The sequence below is a fragment of the Pristis pectinata genome, chromosome 23 (genome assembly GCF_009764475.1).
Source record: "Pristis pectinata isolate sPriPec2 chromosome 23, sPriPec2.1.pri, whole genome shotgun sequence".
NCBI classification, from domain to species: domain Eukaryota; kingdom Metazoa; phylum Chordata; class Chondrichthyes; order Rhinopristiformes; family Pristidae; genus Pristis; species Pristis pectinata.
The window spans coordinates 22,263-50,207 of record NC_067427.1 but is presented as its reverse complement, the minus strand read 5'-3'; the positions used below and the strand labels follow the sequence as shown (position 1 = coordinate 50,207).

General features: G+C 43.8%; 1 protein-coding gene across 1 annotated transcript in view; it reads left to right on the top strand.

Annotated features, from left to right (window-relative positions):
* Window positions 1–348: 348 nt before the first annotated feature.
* Window positions 349–27,945, top strand: part of nelfb (negative elongation factor complex member B) — a gene marked incomplete at its 3' end in the record, with an annotated part of 46,650 nt that continues 19,053 nt past the window's right edge. Inside the window, exons 1-6 of the mRNA XM_052037438.1 lie at window positions 349–787; window positions 1,021–1,184; window positions 6,161–6,260; window positions 12,603–12,833; window positions 22,492–22,677; window positions 27,400–27,512. Coding sequence (XP_051893398.1) covers window positions 569–787; window positions 1,021–1,184; window positions 6,161–6,260; window positions 12,603–12,833; window positions 22,492–22,677; window positions 27,400–27,512 — 1,013 coding nt within the window. The remainder of the gene's footprint in view (window positions 788–1,020; window positions 1,185–6,160; window positions 6,261–12,602; window positions 12,834–22,491; window positions 22,678–27,399; window positions 27,513–27,945) is intronic.

Genomic DNA, 27,945 nt, shown 5'->3' with positions numbered 1-27,945 from the left:
TATCCCTTTGCCTCCACAGATGCTGCTCAATCACTGAATTTATTTTTTGCAGTCTCAAATGTTATGACAACTGGATTTTGCTCTTTTCTTGAAGTTGGCACAAGTCCAACCCCGGTCACTGGCATGTCCTCCAATTCCTAGATGTGGGAAATTCGACAATGAAATCTCTCTGTGCCAAGAAAAACCTGTTCCTCCAGGTTTCAGCAGTCACTTGCCTCTCGATCCCTCTCTGAGAGGCAGAGATAGGGCAAATATGTAATACTAGAGGGAATCTCTTTAAGGTGAGGGGGAAAGTTTAAAGGAGATGTGGGTGCCTGGAATGTGCCGCCAGGGCTGGTGGCGGAGACGGATATGATCGAGGCGTTAGAGAGGCTCTGAGACAAGCGCTTGGCTGTGCCGAGCAATGGACGGCTGTGGACTGCAGCTGCAAAACACCATGATGCTGGAGCAACTCAGCAGGATCAGTGTAATTCTGAATCACGCTGTTCTACGTGAACTTTTAAGCAGAGACAGAATGAAAGCGTGAGGATGAAGTAAACAACAACACAGATTTAAGGGTGAAAAGCCGATGGTCGCGCCGACCTGCCGGCGGAGTGGAGAGTGGGCGGACCCGGACCCGGAATCAGGGGCGCAGTTCGCAGGCGGAGCGGTGCGCGCCGGACCCGCGGCCCCACTTCCGGGCACCATGTTCTCGGGGCTGCAGGAACTCGGGATCGCGAGCGGCGACGATCTGAAGGAAACTTTAACCAACTGCACGGAGCCGCTGAAGGCCATCGACCAGTTCCAGGTGGGCGCGGCGCGGCGCAGGGTCCCGTTGTTCCGTGAAGCGAAACTCTGATCCTCCCCCTTCCCTCCCCCTCCCTCCCCCCTCCCCCTCCCTCCCCCCTCCCCCTCCCTCCCCTCCCCCTCCCCTCCCCCTCCCCTCCCCCTCCCCTCCTCCTCCCACCTCCCCTCCTCCCTTCCCTTCCCTCCCGCTCTCCGTTTTTGAATATTACTATCCCTTCTTTTTAAAACATTCAGATTGAAAATGGAATCTTACTGCCATCTCTGCAGTCTGCTTTACCTTTCTTGGACCTGCACAGCATTCCCAGGCTGGAATTTCATCAGTCTGTATTTGATGAGCTACGAGAAAAACTGCTGGATAAAGTTGCCACCATAGCATCAGAAGGAAAAGATGGAGACAGGTAGAGTCACATCAATGCTATGATATTTCCCAAAATAATTGTTCTGTGTAGGCTTTATAATTAACGGGCATCACCTTCGATCATAAGGTACAATGTTCACGGGAATTGAATATGTTCTATATGTTAAGCAGAACATCATGTTATGCATTGCCAGAGTGTGTTGCTAGCAAGGCCAGAATTTATTGTCAGTCCTAATTGCCCTTGCCAGATGATGACGATCTGCCAGCTTGAACCACAGCAAGGTGACACAAGAACAACAGTGGAATTGTGAGGTAGGGAGTTCCAGGGTTTTGATCCAACTATGTTCAGACCCAGATTAGTTTAATATCATTTCTATAGTAGGGTGTAATGAAATTCTTTGCTCGTGTGAAGAACAATGGTATATTGTCAAGTAAGGATGGTGTGTCTGACTTAGGGAGAAGCGTTAGGTGTCTGCTGCTTTTGTCCTAGCTGGGAGAATGTTTGTGAACTTGGTAGAAGGTATTGAAGAAGCCTTAATGAACTGCTGGATTGGATTTTGCAGATGGTATTTGTTGTAGCCAAGGTACCCCAGCATTGGAGGGAATGAATGTTTTGGCTTGCAGTTATCCAAGGTGCTTTATTTTGGATGGTGTCAAGATTCCTGAACTTTTCTGTAGCTGTGCCAAATCATGGTATTGGAACTGCACAGGAGACTTTCAGAGAAGAGTATCAGCAGGTAGCTTAGTGGCACCATGAGTGGCTCTGTTGTGGAGCATGGAAAGGAAAATTTTAGACAAGCAGCAATATCATTATGGAAACAGGCCATTCAGCCCACTCCCACGTTAACCAATGGGAACCCATTGGTATTAATATGATCTTCTGTCACTTGGCCCATACCTTTCGGTGCTCATCGAGACACCTCACATGCTGTCAGCAACACTGCTTCCACCAATCTCACTGGCTGTGTGTTCCAGATAATTGACATTCTCTGGGTAAAAAAAGGTCCCCCTCAATTCTATAAATCTCTTACTCCTTCGTCTAAATCAATGTCCTCTAGTTTTATTCACCTCCGTTAAAGGGAAAAATGATTCTACCCTTTCTACATGCCTTATAATTTTATATGCCTCATAGGATGCAAAACTGGGCTGACAAGTGGCAGATGGAGTTCAATCCAGATAAGTGTGAAGTGGTTCATTTTGGAAGGTCAAATATGATGGCAGAATATAGTATTGATGGTAAGTCTCTTGGCAGTCTATAGGATCAGAGGGATCTCGGGGTCCGAGTCCATAGGATGCTCAAAGCAGCTGTACAGTTGACTCTGTGGTTAAGAAGGCATACGGTGTATTGTCCTTCATCTATCGTGGAATTGAATTTAGGAGCCAAGAGGTAATGTTGCAGCTATAAAGGACCCTGGTCAGACCCCATTTGGAGTACTGTGCTCAGTTCTGGTCACCTCACTACAGGAAGGATGTGGAAGGCATAGAAAGAGTGCAGAAGAGATTGACAAGAATGTTGCCTGGATTGGGGAACATGCCTTATGAAAACAGGTTGAGTGAACTCGGCCTTTTCTCCTTGGGGCAACAGAGGATGAGAGGTGACCTGATAGAGGTGTATAAGTTGATGAGAGGCATTGATCGTGTGGATAGTCAGAGGCTTTTTCCCAGGGCTGAAATGATTGCCACAAGAGGACACAGGTTTAAGGTGCTGGGGAGTAGGTACAGAGGAGATGTCAGGGGTAAGGTTTTTACTCAGAGTGGTGAGTGCATGGAATGGGCTACTGGCAACGGTGGTGGAGGCAGATACAATAGGGTCTTCTAAGAGACTGTCGGATAGGTACTTGGACCTTAGAAAAATAGAGGACTATAGGTAAGCCTAATAATTTCTAAGATAGGGACATGTTCGGCACAACTTTGTGGGCCGAAGGGCCTGTATTGTGCTGTAGGTTTTCTATGTTTTAATCATTTTCCTCATTAATCCTCTGCTCCAGAGAACACAGACCTAGCCTCTTGAGTATAGAAGTTAGCATGCAATGTTGCAATTGTACAAGACATTGGTGAGGCCGTATTTGGAATATTATGTTTAGTTTTGGTCACTGTGCTATAGGAAAGATGCCATTAACCTGGAAAGAGTGCAGAGGAGATTTACAAGCATGTCACTAGAACTCTGGGGACTGAGGAATGGGGAGAGAGGTTGAGTGGGTTGGGACTTTTTTCATTGGAGCGTAGGAGACTGGGGTGATCTTACAAAGGTGTATAAAATCATGAGAGGCATAGATATGATGAATGCACACAGTCTTTTTCCCCAGGGTTGGGGAATCAAGAACGTAAGTTCAGGGGGTGAGGGCATAGCTTTAGGGTGCAGGAAGAGATTTAATAAGCAACCTGAGGGGCAACAATTTCACCCAGAGGCAATGGCAAATAGGACTAGCTTAGGTGGGAATCTCGGTTGGCATGGGCCAGTTGGGCTGGACTGTGTAATTCCTGTCCTCAGCTCAAACGGTCCATCCCAGGCAACATCCTGGTTAATCTCCTCTGCACCCTCTCCAGCACTATCACATCATACTAGTACAGACGAGTGAGTCTTACTTCAGTAGTGGGCAAATTACTGGAGAAGATTCTTAGAGACAGGATTTATGGGCATTTAGAGAAGCATAGGCTGATTAGGGACAGTCAGCATGGCTTTGTGAGGAGCAGATCGTGCCTCACGAGCCTGATTGAATTCTTTGAGGATGTAACAAAGCACATTGATGAAGGTAGAGCAGTGGATGTGGTGTACCTAGATTTTAGTAAGGTGTTTGATAAGGTTCTTAATGGAAGGCTTATTCAGAAATCAGGAGGCATGGGATCCAGGGAAACTTGGCTGAGTGGATTCAGAATTGGCTTGCCCATAGAAGACAGAGGGTGATGGTAGATGGAGCATATTCTGCCTGGAGGTCAGTGACCAGTGGTGTTGCGCAGGGATTTGTTCTGGGACCTCTGCTGCTTGTGATTTTTATAAATGACTTGGATGAAGATGTGGAAGGGTGGGTTAGTAAGTTTGCTGATGATACAAAGGTTGGTGGTGTTGTTAGCGTGGAAGGTTGCTGTAGATTACAACAGGATATTGATAGAATGCAGAGCTGGGCTGAGAAGTGGCAGATGGAGTTCAACCCGGATAAGTGCGAAGTGATACACTTCGGGCGATTGAACTTGAAGGCAGAATATAATGTTAATGGCAGGACTCTTAACAGTGTGGAGGAACAGAGGGATCTTGGGGTCCTCATCCATAGATCCCTCAAGGTTGCCGCACAGATCAATAGGGTTGTTAAGGCGGCGTATGGAGTGTTGGCTTTCATTAGTCGGGGTAGTGAGTTCAAGAACCGTGAGGTGATGTTGCAGCTCCATAGAACTCTGGTTAGACCACACTTGGAGTATTGTGTTCACTTCTGGTCACCTCATTATAGGAAGGATGTGGAAGCTTTGGAGAGGGTGCAGAGGAGATCTACCAGAATGTTGCCTGGATTGGAGAGCATGTCTTATGAGGATAGGCTGAGTGAGCTAGGGCTTTTCTCTTTGGAGAGAAGGAGGATGAGAAGTGACTTGGTAGAGGTGTACAAGATGATAAGAGGCATATATTCGAGTGGACAGTCAGACACTTTTTCCCAGGGTGACAATGGCTAACACGAGGGGACGTAATTTTAAGGTGATTGGAGGAAGGTATGAGGGGGATGTCAGGGGTACGTTTTTTTTAGACAGAGTGGTGGGTGCATGGAACGCACTGCCTGCAGAGGTTGTGAGGGCAGATACATTAGGGATATTTAAAAGACTCTTAGATAGACACGTGAATGATAGAGAAGTAGGGGGCTTTGTGGAAGGGAAGGGTTAGATAGATCTTAGAGCAGGATAAAATGTCGGCACAACATTCTGGGCTGAAGGGCCTGTACTGTGCTGTAGTGTTCTATGTTCTATCTTTCCGATAGGGTCGTGACCAGAAGTGCGCACAGTACTCCAGGTGAGATCTGACCAATGTTTTATCAAGTTGGAGCATAACCTCCCTACCTTTGTATTCAGTGCCCTGACTAATGAAGGCTGGCATCCCATCTGTCTCCTTCACCACATTATCTACCACATTGCCAGCTTCACGGATCTTTGGACTTGCGTGCCTAGGTCCCTTTGTTCCTGGATACTTCCTAGGACCTTGTCATTTATTTTGTATGTCCCAGCCTCGTTAGTACTTCCAAAATGCATCACCTCACATTTATCTAAATTCTGAATGTCTGATATTTATTGTGGGCGTGGAGTTCTAATGGTGAACAATATAAAACATTTTTGAGGTAGGCCTTCAGTGGTTTTTAATTGGTTAAAATTGAAGACTTCACACCTAATTAAATAATTACTTATGAATGTGTAAAAGTTGGTTCTTAATCAAAGACCCCTCCCACCCGGGACATCCTCTCTTCTCTCCTCTTCCATCGGGTAGAAGATAAAGGAGCCTGAGGGCATGTACCACCAGACTTAAGGACAGCTTCTACCCCACTGTGATAAGACTATTGAACGGTTCCCTCATATGATGAGATGGACTCTGACCTCACGATCTACCGTGTTGTGACCTCGCGCCTTATTGCACTGCACTTTCTCTGTAGCTGTGACACTTTACTCTGTACTGTTATTGTTTTTACCTGTACTACATCAATGCACTCTGTACTGACTCAGTGTAACTGCACTCTGTAATGAATTGACCTGTACGATCGGTTTGCAAGACAAGTTTTTCACTGTACCTCGGTACAAGTGACAATAATAAACCAATACCAATCCAGGGAGTAGCTCATCAAGCTTTTTCCATTTATTATATTAGTTATATTACCTACATTCTGTGCTGAGATTCTTTCGGAATTATTTAACTATAAATCTATAATGACACTTAATTCTGCTGATGATAAATGCAGCTCAGTTGAGTTGAAAAGTACTGGGAATGGTATGTCATTCTGGAACTTTGCAATGGTGAAACTAGAACATTTCTTATTATTTTGTCCTCAGGTACAACAAGCTAGAAGATCTGCTGGGGAAATGTTTTCCATTGGTTAAAGTACCTTCGATACAACCTGTTGTAATGTGTGTGATGAAGCACTTGCCTAAGGTCAGGAGCATTGTTTCAAAAAAAAGTGACAAGTTGTTATTGGTCTCAGATTTGAGCTTAAGAGTCTTCAAAGTCATAGTCATACAGCACAGAAAGAGGTCCTGCAGCTCGCTATATCCTGACCATCGGCTATTTATATTAATCCCATTTACCAGCACTTGGTCTGCAGCCTTCGATGTGTTGGCGATTCAAGTGCTCACTTAGGATTTGTCCTTATTAAATGTTGTGAGTGTACCTGCCTCTGCCACCCACCCAGACAGTACATTCCAACTGCCCTCTCAGTGGAAAAAGTTCTTTCTCAGATCCCCTCTAAACCATCTACCCCTTATCCTAAATCTGTACCTTTTAGTTATAGATACCTCTGCTGTAGGAAAAGCTTCCTATCATCTACTCTGTTAAAGTCCCTCACTGTTTTGTGAACCTTTATCAGGTCTCCCTTCAGACTCCTCTGCTCCAAGCCATCCAGTCTCTCCTCTTAATTGAAACACTCCAGCCCCAGCAACATCGGAGTGAATCTCTCCTACACCTTCTCCAGTGCAATCATATTCTTCCCACAGTGTGGAGACCAGAACTGTAAACTGTACTCCAGATATGGCCCAACCAGCATTTATAAAGTTGTGCCATAATCTCCCTGCTCTTGTATTTTAAACCCAATATGAAGGCAAGTATCCCATATGTTTTCTTCTCCACTTCATCGAGAACAGGAGAAAAAAGGAACAGGAATAAGCCACTTAGCCCCTCAAGCCTGCCCGAAATCAGGACTGATCTGTGATAGCCCCAACTCCTCTTCTGCGCCAATTCACCAAAGCCCTTGATTTCCTAATCTTTCAAAAACTTAACTGTCTCCATTTTTAATACTTCTAACGATCCATCTTCCACAACCCTCTGAGAGAGAGAATTCCAGAGATTCACTGCTCTTTCCATTTTAAATAACTGGCCCCTTATCTTGTAATTATGTCCCCTAATTCAAGATTCTCCAACACCTGTGTTGCCACCTTCAAGGATCTTGGACTTGTACACCAAGGTCCCTCTGTTCCTCAATACTCTCTCAGGCCTTGGCTTTCATTGTGTCTGTCCTCCCAAAATACAACACTTTGTAAATACCAGAATTGATTTGCAACTCCCTTTGCTCTGTATTTATTACTAACTAGCCTGTGACTATCCTCCACACTATCAGCAACATAACTGCAAACTTCCTAATCATACCTCCAAGCATTCATGTCCACATTTTTAATTGATCCCTGTGGGACAGGCTTACAATCACAAAAACAAGTCTCCACCATAACACTGTGTTTAATATTACTGAGCCAATTTTGAATCCAGTTTGTCACATTGTCCTAGATCCCATGGGCTCTAATCTTTTGGACCAGTCTCCCATGTGGCAGTTTGTTAAAGGCCTTAGTGAATTTCAATTAAACCACCTCGCCTGCATCAACCTGGCTGCCCTCGTCAATACGTTTTGTTACCTCTTCAAAAATTTCAACTAAATTGGTCAGACAAAACCATGCTGACTATGTTTGATTAATGCTTAACTTTTTGAGTATAGAATAATCCTGACCCTCAGAATTTTTTCCAATAACTTCCCCACCACTGATGAAGGGTCTTTGATCTGCAACCTTAACTCTGTTACCCTTCCCACAAATGTGTGTCAATATCTGCTGAGTGTTTCCAACGTTTTCTGCTTCAGTTTTAGATTTCCAGTATCTGCAGTTTTTTTGATATTTCCCTGCCATTGATGTTAGATTCACAGGCCAGAAATGACCCAGCTTATCCCTGCTTCCCGAGGTCTGTCTGCGCATCAGCTCTCCCGAGGTCCCTGGCATTTACTCTTTATATCCTTCCAGAATTTGGCCTCCCAAAGTGCATTACCTCATATATGTATGGATTAAGTTTCATCTGCCACCACTCTGCCCAACTTTCCAGCTGATGTATGTTGTGTTGTATCCTTAGAATAGAGCCCTTATGGGCCATATTCTTGCCCTGGTTACCATAATGTCCTTAAAACAATGCTTTGATATTTTCATTAATCTTGTCTGCCAGTAACATTTCAAGCCTTTCCTTACCCTACTAATTTCATTTAAGTCCCCCACCCACACTACACCTACACTTTCTATACTCCTGAGTCTTTTCACTTCACCATATGTGCCAAATGCTTCCTTTTGTCTTCTTCCAGCTTTCACCCTTGAGGGAACATGTTGGCCCTGAACTCTCTTAATTTCACTTTTGAATGACTCCCCTATGTTCAATGTACAGCTATCTGCAAATGGCTGATCTCAATCTAATTTTCCTGGGTCCCCTTTCATAATATTGAGGTCAGCATCCTTCCCCACCACCCATCACCCAAATTCAGGACCTTAATTTCCAGACCATCTTTATTCCTTTCCTTAATCCCCTTGAAGCCTAGAGCTATGGTTGCTATCTCTTTAATGCCCTCCCACTGACCATTCCAACACTTGCCCAGCAATATTTTTGAAGATTAGGTCCAGTTCTGCCTCTTCTCTAATATGACTAGCTACACACTTGCTCAAATATCTCTTTTGTCCACACATCCAATTCAGGCAACATCATGGTGAACCTCTTCTGCACCTTCTCCAAAGCCTACAGCGTGGCAACCAAAACTGCACAAATGTGACCTAACCAATGTTTTATACAGCTGTATCATGACTTCCCAATCTTTAAACTCAATGCCGTGACTGATGAAGGCAAGCATATCATATGCCTTCTTTACCATGCTTTGAACTTATGATGCCACTTTCAGGGATCTGTGGACTTGCTGCCTGAGATCCCTCTGTACATCAATGTTCCTATGAGTCCTGCCACATACTGTATACTTTCCACTTGCATTTGACCTCCTTAAATACATCACCTCACACTTCAGATTAAATGCCATCTGCTACTTCTCTGACAAATTTCCATCTGATCTACATCCATCTGTATCCTTTGACAACTTTACTCACTATCCACAATTCCACCCAATTTTATGTCATCTGCAAACTTGCTAATGTAACTGCTTACATTTTTCATCCAAATCATTAATTTTTTTACACACACACACACACACACACACACACACACACACACACACACACACACACACACACACACACACACACACACACACACACACACACACACACACACACACATATATACACAGTATTGATCTTTGTGGAACACAACTGGCCACGCACACCTCCAGTCAGAACAACACACCTCTACCTCTTCCTTCTGCCTTCTATGACCAAGTCAATTTACCTACTTGCTATGGATCCCATGTGACTTAATCTTCTGGACCAGCCTACCGTGAAGGACCTATTTCAAATGCTTTATTAAACTCTGTGTAAACAACAACCACAGCTCTACCTTCATCAATCATCTTCATCACTTCCTCCTCAGAAAATGCAATAAAATTTGTGAGACAGGATCTCCCTGGCACAAAGCCATGATGTCCATCCCTAATAAGTCCATGCTTTTCCAAATGCAGATAAATCCTGACCCTAAAATTCTTCAATAATTTCCCTCCCATTGATGTAAGGTTCACTGCCGTATAATTTCCCGGTTTCTCCCCTTTGCCCTTAGACAAAGGAACAACATTGGCTATTGTGCAGTTTTCCGGTACTTCACCCATGGCTAAAAAGATCTGTGTCAAGGTCCCAGCAATGTCCTCCCTTGCTTCCCTCTGGGATAGACCCCGTCAGGCCCCAGGGACTTAGCTACCTTAATATTTTTTAAGACACCCAACACCACCAGCTCCTTGATATTGACATGTCCTTCAATATCGACATGCCGTAGAATATCAACATACCCTTCCCTAATCTCAGTGTCATCCATGTCCTTCTCCTTGGTGAATACTGATGCCAATTACTCATTAAGCACCCACTTCTGGCTCCATGTAAAAAAAATCCCCTCCTTTGTCCTTGATTGGACCTACTCTTTATGTATCTATAAAATAACTTGGGATTCTCCTTAATCCTGCTTGCCATTTTATGGCCCCTTTTAGCCCTCCTAATTTCTTGCTTAAGTTCTTTCTTCCTTTATTTTCAAGAGCCTTGTCTGATTTCAGCTTCCTAAATCTTATACGTGCTTCCTTTTCCCTTTTGACTAAATTTACATCATCTTGTTGTAACGTGCTGGTTCTGAACTCCAATCATCTGGGCTTCAAAAAGTTCCCACATGTCAGATGTGGATTTACCCTCAAGTAACTGCTTGCAATCTAGTTTCACCAGTTCCTGCCTAATGCTCTTGTAATTAGCCTTCCCTCATTTAGCACTTCTATCCGAGGACCAGCTTTATCCATAACTATCTTAAAACTTATGGAATTATGATCACTGTTCCCAAAATGCTCCCCTTCTGAAACTTCATTCACCTGGCCAGGCTTACCCCCAAATATAAGGTCTAGTAGAACAGCCCCATCCCTGGTTGGACTATCTACATATTGTTTCAAGTAACCCATCTGGATGCACCTAACAAATTGTGCTCCATCTAAGCCCCTGACACTAAGGGAGCCCCAATTAATATTGTGTAAATTAAAATCACCAACTCCAATAACCCGATTTTTAACGACCTTCCATGGTCTACCTGCATATCTGTTTCTCGTACTCTTGCTGGCTACTGGGAGGCCCAGAGTATAACCCCATCATTAGTGATTGCACCTTTCTTATTACTGAGTTCTACCCATATGGCCTCGCTGGAAGACCCCTCCAAGATGTATTCTCTAAGTGCAGCAATGATATTCTCCATAATCAGCAAAGTAAGTCCCCCTTCTTTTCTATGTCCCTCTCTGTCATGTCTAAAACCTCTTTACCTGGATCATTGAGCTGCTGGTCTTGCCCTTTTCTCAACCAAATTTCTGTAATGGCTACAATATTGTAGTTCCATGTATTAATCCAGGGTCTAAGATCATTTGTCCTGCCCTTTATACTCCTCACACTGAAATAGGTGCAGTTTAGTTTTGCCTCCTATGTGCCTCATCGTTCCCCTGTCTGCTTTGCCAGCTGGACTGACTTAATTTTCCGTCAATAGGTGACTGCACCTTCCTGCCAAATGTACCTGTATGTCCCATGAAAAATTAATGTAAACCCATCCCAACAGCAAACCTCCCTGCAAGAAGGTTAGACCTGTTCCAGTTCAGGTGCAATCATTCCAGCTTGTACAGATCCCATCTGTACAAAAGGGGATCTGGGGGGCAGGTTTTTCACTCAGGATGGTGTGTATGTGGAACAAGATCTCAGAGGAGTTGTTAGAGGCAGGTACAATTACAACATTTAAAAGACATATTGTGAAAGTCGATCCACGATGTAATAAAGCAAAAACAAACAGAACCAAGGAGCGTACAACAAGCGTTTTATTTTTCTTTTGCTCGTGGGAAAGAGTAAACAGTGCAACCTGAGCTCTGTACTGATCCTCACTCAAAGGTTCAAATGCCAGGGTCATCTTTGTCTTCTCAGACAAAGAAGCTAACGTGCTAAGTTTCACATACCAAGCTATCTAAACTATTTACTTTTTCTTAATTATAATGATTAACTATTTGCTTCATTATCTGTTATTTTTCTTTAAGCACTTTGTAACTCAGCAGCAGTTCATCATGCTACAATCTGAAGTCAGGTTCCAAGGGTAACTTATCGCAAACAGCTCACAAAGACGGATACTCCTTAACTAACTACTACTTTGATTTACACAAGGCACCTGGACATCATACTATAGTCATGCCATGGTTAGGCCACAGCAGCTGAACAACATTAACCTTTATATTCTCAGTTACTTTTACAATATGGACTGGTCCACAGATTGGAAAGGTTTAGAGGGCTATGAGCCAAATGCAGGCAAATGGGATTAGTAGATAGGCCTCTTGGTTGGCATGGATGTTGGGCTGAGGGGCCTGTTTCCGTGCTCTATAACTGTGTGAATCTCTAAATCTCATCTTCACCAGAAACTGTTAAGTGATCCAGAAATCTGAATTCCTCTCTCCTGCACTATGCTTTTGGTCACAGATTCATCTGACCTTTCCTTCTATTCCTATACACACTAGGATGTGGCTCTGGAAGTAATTCAGAGATTACAACCTTTCAATGTCCTGCTCTTTAATCTGTGACTTTGCTCCCTTACTTTACGTTTCAGGACCTCATTCCTCTTTTTAACCTCTATTGTTGGTACCAAGGTGATCACAACCACTGGTTTTGTTCCATAATTTTGTCAAGTTATTAAAATATTCAGATTAATGTTTGAAATAATTTGTGGAGGGAAGAATGTTGGACATTCATGCTGGATTCCCAGAATTACTCCCTCTATTTAATGTTTGCCTTGCCTTATTATAACAGTCCTGCCTCGCATTCTTTGATATAGGTGCCAGAAGAAAAGCTGAAACTGGTGATGGCAGATAAGGAACTCTACAAAATTTGTGCCACAGAGGTTAAACGTCAGATCTGGCAGGATAACCAGGCGTTGTTTGGAGATGAAGTCTCCCCATTGTTGAAACAGTACATCATTGAGAAAGAAAATGCTCTCTTCAGCAGCGAACTGTCGGTCTTGCATAACTTTTTCTCGGCATCCCCCAAAACAAGACGCCAGGGAGAGGTACAGATTAGAATAATTTATTATCAAAAGCACACAGTTGTTAATCACTACTTCCATAGAAGTTCACAATTTCTTATGGTACCTGTGATGCTGCTGCAAGCAAGTTTTTCGTTGCACTCTACCTCACCATATCTGTGCACGTAACAAGAAACTTGACTTGAAGATCTTGGCATACAGAAGGAAGGCATTTCAGTGGTTCAGATAATTTTGGCTTTTAATAGGCACTGCCAAGGTTTGCATAGAACAGTACAGCACAGTAGAGGCCCTTCGGCCCATGCTGTTGTGCTGAACTATGTGAAATCCTCCTCCATGGTCAATCTAACGCTTCCCTCCTGCACAGCCCATAATCCTCCATTTTTCTTACATCCATGTGCCTATCTAAGAGACTTTTAAATGTCCGTATTGTATCAGCTTCTGCCACCAAACCCGGCAGTGCATTCCTGTCACCCGCCACTTTCTGTACAAAGAACATACCTCTGACATCCCTCCTGAACATTCCTCCTCTGACCTTAACTGGATGTCTTCTGGTATTGGCTATTACTGTCCTGGGGAAAAGGTGCTGGCTGTCCACTCTATCCATGCCCCTCATAATCTTATATACTTCTATCAAGTCGCCTCTCGTCCTGCGTCGCTCCAAAGAGAAAAGACCTAGCTTGCTCAGCCTTTCCTCATAAGACATGTTCTCTAAATGAGGCAGCATCCTGGTAAATCTCCTCTGCACCCTCTCTAAATATTTCGCATCCTTCCTATAATGAGGTGACCAGAACTGAACCATCCATTTACTGTCCTTATTGACTCTCAGTTAGTGTCCTCATCAGTGCTATCAAGCAGTGCTCACTCACCGATACCCAGCTTACCCAATGCTCATTTCTGCCTTGACCACATGCTGTGGACCAAATGTGGACAAAAGAATTGAATTCCAGAGATGAAAGGAAAGTGATTCCCCTTGACCTCAATTGAGAGTCAACAGGGATAGTAATTGGATGGATCAGATTTTTTCCCCACTTGTTATGGGCAGGACAAACTTGGCTGAAGGTAGTTGCAAATATTCTTGTTCACTTTTGTATAACAAAAAAAAATGTGATTTGGAAGATGATACCATATTTCAGGCGTAGGAACATTTATGGCTTAGCAGACCCTTCAGAAAATTACTGTGAATTTATAGATGGGTTAAATTGAAATCACAGTTAGAAGTTACTTGGAGCATGCATCATTCTGCTCTTCATATTATACAAAGGTTAGAAAGGCACAGGAAAGGGTACAAAAAGATTTAGAAGAATAATATAAAAACTTGGTAGTTATATCCATCAGGAAAGAATGAAGACCCTAGTCTCTTCATTTGAAATCTGAATGCTTTAGTGAACGTTTTCATGTGTCGTCAAGGTGTTGGTGGACCCTTATGTTAATTGGTCTTTTAAAATTATGAAGATTTTGATACTGTAGAATGTTTCCATTTGTGGAGAAAAATAAAATTAAAGGATATTTATTTTATCATTTCCCAATGGGAAGTTCTTTTCCTAGAATGTGTTGAAAATGTGGAACTCTCTATCGTAAGGAATGGTGGAAGTGAATAGCATGGATAACAGATGGGGTCATTTCAAATAACAGAGGAACTTGTAAAAATTCCAATTGCAAGGGATAAAGTATTAGAGAAGCTCACGGGGCTAAAGGCAGATAAATCACTGGTTCCCAATAGCCTCCACCCAAAGTCTTAATGTAAGTGGCTACAGAGATAGTAATAAGATATCTTTATTAGTCATGTGTACATCGAAACACACAGTGAAATGCATCTTTTGCGTAGATTGTTCTGGGGGCAGCCCGCAAGTGTCGCCACGCTTCCGGTGCCAACATAGCACGCCCACAACTTACTAACCCATATGTCTTTGGAATGTGGGAGGAAAGCGGAGCACCCATAGGAAACCCACACAGACACGGGGAGAACGTACAGACTCCTTACAGACAGTAGCTGGAAATTGAACCAGGGTCGCTGGCGCTGTAATAGCGTTACGCTAACCGCTACACTACCGTACCCAGTATTTGAAATGTTTCAAAACTCTCAAATTCTGGTGGGTACCAGAAGATTGGAAAGTGGCCAATTGTTTTAAAAAGAGGAAGACGAAAGATGGGGAACTTTTGGCCAGTTAGTTTAATACCAATTGTTGGCAAGATGCTAGAGTCAATAATGAAAAAAGAAATAACTAATCATTTAGGAAAGCTGAATATTATCAGACCTAGTCAATGTGGTTTTATGAAATGTAAATCATGCTTGACAGATTTGCTCAAATTCTTTGAGGATGTGACATGGAGAGTTGATAGGGGGAAGCCAGTAGATGTAGAAGGTAGAGTATAGAACAGTACAGCACAGGAGCAGGCCTTTCGACCCATGATGTTGTGCCAAAATAATTAAACTAATAATTAAAAGCCCAACTAAACTAATCTCTCCTGCCTACACAATGTCCATATCCCTCCATCCTCTGTATATTCATGTGACTATCTAAGAGCCTCTTAAACACCTCTATAGTATTTGCCTGCACTACCAACCCTGGCAGTGCATTCCAGGCACCCACCACTCTGTGTATATAAAAAAAACTTGCCCTACACATCCCTTTTATGCTTACCTCCTCTCACCTTAAATGCATGTCCTTACAGCATTAGAGGTGTATTGTGTATTTAGGTTTCCAAAAAGCAAATGAGGTGCCACATAAGCAGTTAATGTATAAATTAAAGGCTCAAGGTATTGGAGGAAGTATGTTAGCATGGATAGAAAACTGGCTGTCACGGAGAAAACAAAAAATAAATGTTTCCTTCTCAGGCTGGAGGGATGTAACTAGTGGAGTACCGCAGGGATTGGTTCTTGGCCCTCAAATGTTTACCATCTACATGAATGATCTGGGGTAGGGAGCAAAATGTAAGGTTTCCAGATTTGCCAATTTTATGAAAAAAGGTGGAAGGGCATGTTATTGAGAACATTGTGAGCGTGCAATTGGATATAGATAGATTGGGCAAAAACTCAAGAGTGTTGGAATACCATGCACCTTTTTGGTCCCTTTGCCTTTTTTAAAAAAAGAATATGTTGACATTTGGAGCAGTCCAAAGGAGATTCACCAGTCTAATTCCTGGGATGAGAGGTTGTTCGATCAAGAGAGGCTAGATAATTTGGGTCTGTAGCCCTTGGAGTTTAGAAGAATGAGGGGTGACCTTATTCAAGCACATAGGATCCTAAAGTGGCTTGACCGGGTCAATGTTGATGTTTTCACTAATGGGGGAGTCATGAACAAGGGAACGCAGCTACAAAATAAGAGGCTGGTCATTTAAAACTGAGGGTAGTGAAGGGCAAGTCACTAGATGTATTTAAGGTGCAGACAGATAAATATTTGAAAGATCGGGGAATTGAGGGTTTGGGGAACTGGCACAGAAGAATTGAGGCCAGCGTAGATCAGCCACGGTCATCTTGAATGGTGGGGCAGGCTTCAGAGGCATATTGACCTACTCCCGTTCCTATTTTCTTGTGTTCTTCTGGATGCATGAAGTGGAATGCTTGATAAGTGAACGAGGGAAATGGGAACAGCAAATTATACTGAAAGAATGGGGTGAAGGAGAAAGGGAGCAGGGTTCTGTGGTGTATATATCCTGACGGGTTCAACAAAATTACCTTTGTTCTCTATATTTTATGTAGTTAATTGTGTTTAGCAACAGAAAATATTTTTAAAATTAAAGTTGGCCTGAATGGACATCATGAAATATGCTGTACTCTTATCAACGTGTATGGTTTTCCTTTTGTCAATAGCAGCCAATCTTTACATTAATTTTTCAATTAAGTGTTGGAATGTGATAAGTAAGGAATATTATAATGGGAACCGTTAAGGGAGAGATGAAGGTCAGGTGGAACCAGGGGGGAGCGGTACAAAATGGGTGATGGAGGACTGGGTGGGGGTGGGGGGGTGGTGCAGGAATTGAAAAGGAACAAGAATGGGGAGACCAGGGGTGCATTGGAAAGAGAGAGAGGAGAACACAGGAGGTAAGGGTTATCTGAAGTTGGAAAATTCAGTTGTAGACTGCCCAGGCAGAATACAAGGTGTTTTTCTTTTAGTTTGCATTGGATCTCACCCATGCAGTGGAGAAAGCTGAGAACAGATAGGATGGTATTGGAATGGGGAGTTGAAATGGCATGTAATTGGAGCTCAGGATGGTGGTTGTGGACAGAGCGCTGGTGCTCTGCGAACTGGTCGTCTAGCCTATCATTGGTATCACCAATGCAGAGGACGCATCGGGAGCAACAAATTCAGTAGATGAGGTTGAAGGAGGTGAACGTGAATCTTTGCCTCACCTGGAAAGGCTGTTTAGGTCCCTGGATTGTAGTGAGGGCAGAGGTACCGTAGAACCATGGAAAACTACGGCACAGGACACAGGCCATTCGGCCCTTCTAGTCTGTGCCGAAACATTATTCTGCTAGTCCCATTTACCTGCCCCCAGCCCGTACCCCTCCAGACCTCTCTCATCCATGTATCTATCCAATTTACTCTTAAAAGTTAAGAGCGAGCCCGCATTTACCACATCAGATGGCAGCCCATTCCACACTCCCACCACTCTTTGAGTGAAGAAGTTCCCTCTAATGTTCCCCCTAAACCTTTCCCCTTTCACCCTAAAGCCATGTCCTCTCGTACTTATCTCTCCTAATCTAGGTGGAAAGAGCCTACTTGCATTAACTCTGTCTATGCCCCTCATCATTTTATAAACCTCTATCATATCTCCCCTCATTCTTCTCCGCTCCAAGGAATAAAGTCCTAACATGCTCAATCTTTCCCTGTAACTCAACTCCTGAAGACCCGGCAACATTCTTGTAAATCTCCTCTGCACTCTTTCACTCTTACTGATATCCTTCCTGTAGTTCGGTGACCAGAACCACACACAATATTCTAAATTTGGTCTCGCCAATGACTTATACAACCTCACCAAAACATTCCAACTCCTATACTCAATACTTTGATTTATAAATGCCAGGATGCCAAAAGCCTTTTTTACAACCCTGTCTACCTGTGACTCTACTTTCAGGGAATTATGTATCTCAACTCCCAGATCCCTTTGTTCCTCCGCACTCCTCAGTGCCCTACCATTTACTGTGTATGTCCTCCCTTGATTTGTCCTTCCAAGATGCAACACCTCGCACTTGTCTGCATTAAATTCCATCTGCCATTTTCTGGACCATTTTTCCATTTGGTCCAGATCCCTCTGCAAGCTTTGAAAGCCTTCCTCGTTGTCCACTTCACCTCCAATCTTAGTGTCGTCCGCAAATTTACTAATCCAATTTACCACATTATCTTCTAGATCATTGATATATACAACAAGTAACAATGGCCCCAACACAGATCCCTGAGGCACACCACTAGTCACAGGCCTCCAATCTGAGAAACAACCATCCACAACCACCCTCTGTCTTCTCCCACTCAGCCAATTTTGAATCCCGTTTACAACCTTTCCATGGATACCCATTGACTGAACCTTCTGAACTAATCTCCCATGTGGGACCTTGTCAAAGGCCTTACTAAAGTCCATGTAGACAACATCCACAGCCTTACCTTCATCTACTTCCTTAGTGACCTCCTCAAAAAAACTCCACAAGATTCGTTAAACACGATCTACCACGCACAAAGCCATGCTGACTATCCTTAATCAACCCTTGGCTGTCCAAATACTTATATGTCCTATCTCTCAGAACACCTTCCAATAATTTACCCACTACTGATGTCAGGCTCACTGGCCTGTAATTACCTGGTTTACTCTTTGAGCCTTTCTTAAACAATGGAACAACATGAGCTATCCTCCAGTCCTCTGGCACCGCACCCGTGGCTAAGGACATTCTAAATACATCTGCCAGGGCCCCTGCAATTTCTACACTAGTCTCTGTCAAGGTCCGAGGAAATATCTTGTCAGGCCCTGGGGATTTATCTACCTTTATTCACTGTAAAGCATCAAGTACCTCTTCCTTTTTAATCTCTATATGTTCCATGACACTAGTGCTTGTTTCCCTTCCTTCCATATCCACACTGCCAGTTCCCTGAGTAAATACTGATGCAAAAAAACTGTTTAAGACCTCCCCCATCTCCTGAGGCTCCACACATATACGACCACTCTGATCTTCTAGGGGACCAGTTCTGTCTCTTACTATCCTTTTGCTCTTAATATACCTGTAGAAACCCTTTGGGTTTACCTTCACGTTATCTGCCAAAGCAGCCTCATGTCTTTCTGCCTTCCTGATTTCCTTTTTTAGTATTTTCTTACATTTCCTATACCCTTCAAGTACCTCATCTGTTCCTGGTTGCCTATACTTGCTATACACCTCTCTCTTTTTCTTAACCAGCTCACCAATATCCCTTGAAAACCAGGGTTCCCTGTGCTTGTTACCCTTGCCTTTAATCCTGATAGGAACATACAAACTCTGCACTCTCAAAATTTCATCTTTGAAGGCTTTCCATTTACTGAGCACATCCTTGCCAGAAAATAACATCCCAATCCACCCTACCTAGATCCTTTCTCATTTCCACAAAATTGGCCTTTCCCCAATTTAGAACCTCCACACGAGGACCAGACCTATCCTTATCCATAATTATCCCGAAACTAATTGCATTACGGTCACTGGACCCAAAATGCTCACCTACACATACTTCTGTCACCTCACCTGCCTGGTTCCCTAATAGGAGATCAAGTATTGCATTCTCTCTCGTTGGTACCTCTATATATTGATTTAGAAAACTTTCCTGAACACATTTGACAAATTCCAAGCCATTCAACCCTTTTGCAGTGTGGGAGTCCCAGTCAATATGTGGAAAGTTAAAATCCCCTACTATCACAACTTTCTGTTTCTTACATCGATCTGCTATCTCCCTACAGATTTGTTCCTCCAATTCTCTCTGACTATTGGGTGGTTTATAATACAACCCTATTAGTGTGGCCACACCTTTCCTGTTCCTCAGCTCCAGCCATATGGCCTCTGTAGACGAGCCCTCCGGGTTGTCCTGTCTATGCACAGCCGTGATCTGTTCCCTGACCAGTAATGCCACTCCTCCCCCTTTCATCCCTCCCCCTCTATCACATCTGAAACAACGGAAGTCCGGAACATTAAGCTGCCAGTCCTGCCCCTCCTGCAACCATGCCTCACTAATAGCAATAACATCGTAATCCCACATGCCTATCCACGCCCTAAGCTCATCCGCCTTACCTACAATACTCCTTGCATTGAAATAGATGCACCTGAGAACATTACTATCATGTACAAACCTTTGATTTCTGTCCATACCTGCAGACCTTGCACGATCATTTTCCTCCTCACTTTCTTCTCTAACACTCTGGTTCCCCTCCCCCTGCAAATCTAGTTTAAACCCACCAGAGCAGCACTAGCAAACCTACCCACAAGTATGTTAGTCCCCTTCCAGTTCAGGTGTAAACCGTCCCTTCGGAACAGATCCCACCTTCCCTGGAACAAAGCCCAATTATCCAGAAACCTGAAGCCCTCCCTCCTGCACCAACTCCTTTGCCACGTATTTAGCTGCATGATCCTCCTATTTCTAGCCTCACTAGCACGTGGCACTGGTAGCAATCCTGAGATTGCAACCTTGGAGGTCCTGTCCTTTAACTTTGCACCTAATTCCCTAAACTCTCTTTGCAGGACCTCCTCCTTCTTCCTATCCACATCATTGGTCTCAACATGGACCACGACATCTGGCTGCTCACCCCCCCCCCCCCCCCCCCCCCCTCCTGAGAATATCAAGAACTCTATCTGAGATATCATGGACCCCGGCACCAGGGAGGCAACAGACCATCTGGGATTCTCGATCTCTCCCACAGAATCTCCTATCTGTCCCCCTAACTATTGAATCCCCTATCACTACTGCTCTCCTCTTTACCCTCCCTCCTATCTGAGATGAGGGTCCCGCCTCGGTGCCAGAGACTCAACCACTACAACTTGTCCCTGGTAGGTCGTCCCCACCAGCAGTATCCAGAACGGTATACTTATTGTTGATGGGAGCGGCCACAGGGGTGCTCTGCTCCTTCTGTCTAATCCCCTTCCCTTTCCTAACAGTCACCCAGCTACCTGCCTCCTGACCTTTAGGTGTAACTGTCTCCCTGAAATTCCTACCTGTGTCTGCCTCTACCTCCCGAATGATCCGAACTTCATCCAGCTCCAGCTCCAGTTCCCTAACATGGTTTGCCAGGAGCTGCAGTTGGATGCACCTTTTACAGGTGTAGTCATCAGGGACAAGCGTGCTGTCCCTAACTTCCCACATACTGCATTCGGAGCACACAACTGCCCGAGCTGCTGCCTTCATTACCCAATCCGACTTTAATTAACTTAAAGGAACTTACCGACCTTACCTCTCAGGGTGCTAGCTCTTCCTCAGCCTCTGCTAACCGAAGCCTCTTGAGCCAAAGCCTCAAGGCTCCACTCCTACCCTGAGCCACTCACACACTGGCCGCTCCTCTTAGTTGCCGCTCCTCTTAGTTGCCGCTCCTCTTAGTTGCCGCTCCTCTTAGTTGCCGCTCCTCTTAGTTGCCGCTCCTCTTAGTTGCCGCTCCTGATATTCTACTTAAATATTTATCACAGATAACAGGTAACCTTACCTTTGCCTACCTACCAGCTACTCACCTGCCTTACCCCTTTACACCGAAGCCCCTAGAGCCAAAGCCCAGAACACTCTGCTCCCGCTCCAACGCTGCCTGCTCTATAGGCAGTTGGCTTTTTAAACTGCCCGCGCCGTGCCTGCGCAGTCCAGCCCCCACTCGACCACTAAAAACTTTTAAAACACACAAAAAAAAATACTAACCCTAGTAAATTATAACCCTATTAAAAACTAAGCCTTATACTTCAAACTTAATAAAAAGAAAAACTTATCTGCTCCGAAGTGAAGCCCACGAAGCCTCCGTTTTTTTTCTTTTTTTCCCTCCCCCTTTTTAAACTGGTGTAGGAAGAAGTGTTGCACCTCCTGCAGTTGCAGGGGAAAATGCCAGGGGTTAGGGAGGGGTGGGTGGGAGGGATGATCAGACCGGGGAATTACGGAGGCTGCTTTTTGACTGGAAATCTGTAACAAGTAATGTATGCAGGAATCGGTGCTGGGACCTCTTTTGTTTGTAATATATTTAAATAACTTAGATGAAAATGTAGATGGGTGGGTTTGGTAAGTGCAAATGACACAAGATTAGTTGAATTGTGGACAGTGTAGAGGACTGTCAAAGGATAGAGCAGGGTGGAGGAATGGCCGATGGAGTTTAATCAGAGCAGGTGAGGTGTTACACTTTGGGCGGTCCTATGTAAGGCTAAAGTAAATGTTAGTGGCAGGACCCTTCAGCATTGAAGTACAGAGGGATAGAACATAGAACAGTACACACAGGAACAGGCTCTTCAACGCTCGATATTGAGCCGAACTGATTCAACTAGTAATTAAGCGCCTAAGTAAACTAATCCCTTCTCCCTGCACAATGTCCATATCCCTCCATTCTGTGCACATTCATCTGCCCATCTGAGAGCCTTTGTCAGCATGGACGAATTGGGCCAAAGGGCCCATTTCCATGCTGTACAGTCCTGTGACTCTGCAACTATGAATATTTCAAGAATACCTGTTGTGTTTGTAATATTTTCATGCTTTTGTTTCCTTTGTTTGTCTAGGTGGTTCAGAAATTAACCAATATGATTGGGAAAAACGTGAAGTTGTATGACATGGTGCTCCAGTTCCTACGAACTCTGTTCCTGCGAACAAGGAATGTCCATTATTGTACTCTGCGGGCAGAACTCTTGATGTCTTTGCATGATCTCGATATCAGTGAAATATGCTCTGTGGATCCTTGCCACAAGGTGGATTAATGTTTTGGCATGTGCTCTGCTTGAATTACTTAAAAACTATATCTATCCTCCCTATTGCTTTTAAAGTGTCAACTAGTGATGAAAGGAATAGGCACCTGCCACCTTGGGAATAACTTTTTGATTGTGTCTCAATCAATTATTTTAGTGCTTTTAGAGTTCTGAATGTATTCTTTCTTTCTCTCTCTCTCTGTCACTCTCTCTGCTTTCTTAATATTACTTTTAATTTCACTCCTCCACTTTCTATACTCTTTAAGACTTACTGTAGTATTAAGCTCTGTGTCTGACCTAAGCTTCCCCTCATTGCTTTCCTTACACTCAATGCACCTTGTAATCCAGATGCTCAAGATTAGGCATTCCCATCTTTCTCTTTGTGGGAGTGCATTTACCCTGAACCTTTTGAAGTATAAATGCCTCCAGTTGATCTGACTGATTTATTTTAAGTAGGTGTTTCCAGTCTGCTTTTGCAAAGTCACATCTCACTTCAGTCAAATTAGTCTCCCCTCCCCATCCCTCACTTGATTGCTGCTGTTCATATTTTGGCATGAACATTGAATTCTCCCACTTTAAGTAAACCAACCCCCCCCCCCCCCACCCTACTTTCCTCTTCTCTTCTTCTCTTTCCTAACCTATCTATCTTTGTTCTCCTCACCATTTTGTTTTCTCTCTCCTTTTCCTCTCCTCCCCTCCCCCCATGCCGCCTGCCATACCTTTGACTCATCCCCCAGTGGATCTGTTCTCCCCTCCTCCCCCACATCTGCCTATCACTATCTCCTACCTGCATCTACCTATCACCAACTTGTGCCCACCCTGCCTCTCCTCTTTTGTCCACCTATCACTGCTCTGTTTTTCCCTACTATATATTGGGCTTCCCCTTTTCCTATCTTCAGTCCTGAGGAAGAGTCCTGACCCAAAACATTGACTGTTTTTCTCCACAGATGTTGCCTGACCTGCTGAGTTCCTCCAGCAGCATGTTTTTTTTTCATCTAGATTACAGCATCTGCAATCCTTTGTTTCTCTGATCATATCTTATCCTCGTCCTTTTCCATAGTTGTGCTACACCTAACTGAATTATGATTACTGCCACAAAAATATTCCCTCTGATATTACTTTCACAAACCCATTTTTTATTTCTGAAAAATAATATATCCCAGGCCAGTGGGAATTCCATTTGAAGCCTTGGGACCTAACGTTCACTTGATATTAGATTGAAAATGCTCGTTTTACTCTAGAATTGAGGATTGAAGAGGGCAGGGGGTAGGCATTATGCATAGTCTTTGATTAGGTCCCAGATAGCAGATTGGTGTGGATCACATGGGATCTAGGTGAGCTAGCCAATTAGATACAAAATTGGCTCAGTGTAAGGAGTTCAAGGTGGTAGTTGAGGGTTATTTTTCGTGACTGGAGGCTTGTGACCAATGGTGTGCCACAGGGATCAGTGCTGGGTCCCCTGTTGTAAATCAATTACAGAAACAATTTGGATAAGAATATAAGTGGCATGATTAGTATGTTTGCAGATGACACCAAAATTGGTGGTATAGTTGACAGTGAAGAAGGTTGTCTAAGGTTACAACAAGATCTAGATCAACTGGGTAAGTGGGCAAGGGAATGGCAGATGGAATTTAACTCAGACCATTGTGAAGTGTTGCATTTTGGGAAATTAAACCAGGGCAGCAAATACAGAGTAAATGTCAGAGCCCCGGGGAGTGTTGTAGAACAGAGACACCTCTGGGTACAAGTACATAGTTCCCTGAAAGTGGTGACACAGGCATACAGGCTGATGAAGAAGGCATATGGCACGCTTACCTTCATTGGTCAGGGCATTGGGTACAAGAGTTGGGATGTAATGCTACAGCTGTATAGGTGATTGTTGAGACCACAGCTGGGATATTGTGTGCAGTTCTGGTTGCCATACTATAGGAAGGATGTAATTGAGCTAGAGAGAATGAGAAAAGTTCACAATGATGTTGCTGGGACTGGATGGCTTGAATTATCAGGAGAGACTGAATAGGCTGGGATTGTCTTTCCTGGAGTGGATGAGGCTGAGGGATGACATTATAGAGATTTATAAAATCCCAAGGGGTATAAATAAGGCCGGTGGCCCAGGGTAGGGGAGTCTAAAACTAGAGGGCATAGGTTTAAGGAGAGCGGAAAAAGATTTAAAAATCAGCATGGTTTTCTTAAGGGGAAATCTTGCCTGACAAGTCTGTTGGAATTCTTTGAGGAAGTAATAGGTAGGATAGACAAAGGAGTTCAGTGTATGTTGTTTACTTGGATTTTCAGAAGGTCTTTGACAAGGTGCCGCACCGGAGGCTGCTAAGCAAGATAGGAGCCCATGGCAAGAGTAGGAATAAAGGGGGCCTTTTCTGGTTGGCTGCTGGTGACTAGTGGTGTTCCGCAGGGGTCAGTGATGGGCCCACTAGTTTTCACACTATATGTTAATGTTCTAGATGACAGGATTGGTGGCTTTGTGGCCAAGTTTGTGAATGACACGGATAGGCGGAGGGGCAGGTAATGTAGAGGAAGCAGGGAATCTGCAGAGGAATCGGATAGGTTGGGAGAATGGGAAAAGAAGTGGCAGATGGAATGCGGCGTAGCGAAGTGTATGGTCATGCACTCTGGTAGAAGGAATAAAGGCATAGACTATTTTCTAAACCAGGGGCGAATTCAGAAATCGGAGGTGCAAAGGGACTTGGGAGTTCTGTTGCAGGATTCCCTAAAGGTTAACTTGCAGGTTGAGTCGGTAGTAAGGAAGGCAATTGCAATGTTAGCATTCATTTCAAGAGGACTAGAATATAAAAGCAAGGATGTAATGCTGAGGCTTTATAAAGCATTGGTCAGACCACATTTGGAGTATTGTGAGCGGTTTTGGGCCCCATATCTAAGGAAGCATGTGCTGGCATTGGGGAGGGTCTAGAGGAGGTTTACAAGAAAGGTCCGGGGGAATGAAAGGGTTAACGTACGAGGACCATTTGATGGCTCTGGACCTGTACTCGCTGGAGTTTAGAAGGATGAGGGGAGATCTCATTGAAACCGACCAAATATTGAAAGGTCTGGATAGAGTGGACGTGGAGAGGATGTTTCCAGTAGTGGGAGAGTCTAGGACCAGAGGGCACAGCCTCAGAATAGAAGGACATCCCTTTAGAACAGAGATGAAAAGGTATTTCTTTAGCCAGAGGATAGTGAATATGTGGAATTCATTGCCACAGAGGGCTGTGGAGGCCAAGTCATTGGGTATATATAAAGAGGAGGTTGACAGGTTCTTGATTAGTAAGGGCATCAAAGTTTACCGGGAGAAGGCAGAATGGGGTCCATTCTGCCAAATGGCATAATTCTGCTCCTATGTCTTATGGTCTTATTTAAAAGGGTCCCGAGGGGCGTGAGTACATGGAACAAGCCACCAGAGCAAGTGGTAGAGGCAGGTACAATTACAATGTTCAAAAGACATTTAGACAGGTGTGTGGACAAGGAAAGGTTTAGAGGGATATGGGCCAAATGCAAGTAAATAGAACTAGCTCAGGTAGTCACCTTAGTCAGTTGGGCTGAAGGACCTGTTTCTGTGCTGTATAACTCAATGATTTGTATTCATTGATGTCTGGGTACAAAATGACAGATTAACAGATTTTATCATATGAAACCTGGTATATTTACATTCCTGAATTAGTGACTTCACAATGCTCAAACTGAAGGCAGACCAGAGCTGGTGCAGCAAAGCGGAAAGGAAACTGACAAACTGGCATGATTATTTGTGTTCATGTGTTCTCTTGCCACCTCCAGGTAAGGCTTCCAAATTCAAGATGCCAATAGTTCTCATAATTGTTTTAGAAATCCATCGGTGCACTAGATAGGGGATATATCTTCCACACTTGGATTGACTATTTGAATACAGGATATCTTCTACAGTTTTGCCTCTCAAAAATTGTGCTAGTTCATACCAGAGTGTTCTAAGGAAAACTGAGAGAATAAAAGAAAGCATGAAAGTTCTATTACTCCAATGTATTGTAGAAATGAGTTTGCATTTGTTTTATCAATAGAAACATAGAAAACCTACAGCACAATACAGGCCCTTCGGCCCACAAAGCTGTGCTGAACATGTCCCTACCTTAGAGACCCATAGCCCTCTACTTTTCTCAGCTCCATGTACCTATCCAAAAGTCTCTTAAAAGACCCTATCATATCCGCCTCCACCACAGTTGCCGGCAGCCCATTCCACGCACTCACCACTCTCTGAGTAAAAAACTTACCCCCGACGTCTCCCCTCTGCCTGCTCCCCAGCACCTTAAACCTATGTCCTCGTGTGGCAACCATTTCAGCCCTGGGAAAAAGCCTCTGACTATCTACCCGATCAATGCCTCTCATCATATACCTCTATCAGGTCCCCCCCCCCCCATCCTCCGTAGCTCCAAGGAGAAAAGGCCGAGTTCCCTCAACCTGCTTTCATAAGGCATGCTCCGCGATCCAGGCAGCATCCTTGTAAATCTCCTCTGTACCCTTTCTATGGCTTCCATATCCTTCCTGTAGTCAGGTGACCAGAACTGAGCACAGTTTTCCAAGTGGGGTCTGACCAGGGTCCTATATAGCTGCAATGGATTAACAAACTTTCATGCTAAATCTGATTTTGTTCATTGTTAATATCTTTCAAAATATTTTCTGCAACTTGTAATTTAACAATCTCAAAGCCAGAAATTAAAAAAAAATTGATTTATTTCTTTGCAGTTTACCTGGTGCCTTGATGCTTGTATTAGAGAGAGATTTGTTGATGCAAAGAGAGCTCGAGAATTACAGGGATTTTTAGATGGAGTAAAGAAGGGACAGGAACAGGTATTAGGGTGAGTAAATTTTCATTGAACAATCATTCTTGAAATAGAAGCACAGAAAATTTATGACACCATGGAAGGCCAATTCGGCCTATCACATATCAGTCTTGAAAAAATTGGTCTTCCCACAGTTTAGAACCTGTACTCCTGTTTCATACATGTTCTTTTCTGTAACTATGCTACATCTGACTGAAATATGATCACTGCCACAAAAAATGTTCTACTGATGCACCTTCCACTTGCCCAGCTTCCTTCCGAAAAATAAAAAACAAAATTGTTATGCTCCCTCCCGTTGACCTGCTGGGCTAGCTGCACGCAGGCTAAAACGTTCTCTTGAATGAAATTTAGGAATACTGGGCTCTCTAAATCTTTTAGACTGAGTGTTTCCAGACAGCATGAGAGTAATTGAATTCTTTTAATGATCTGCCCTTCAGAATATTTGTAT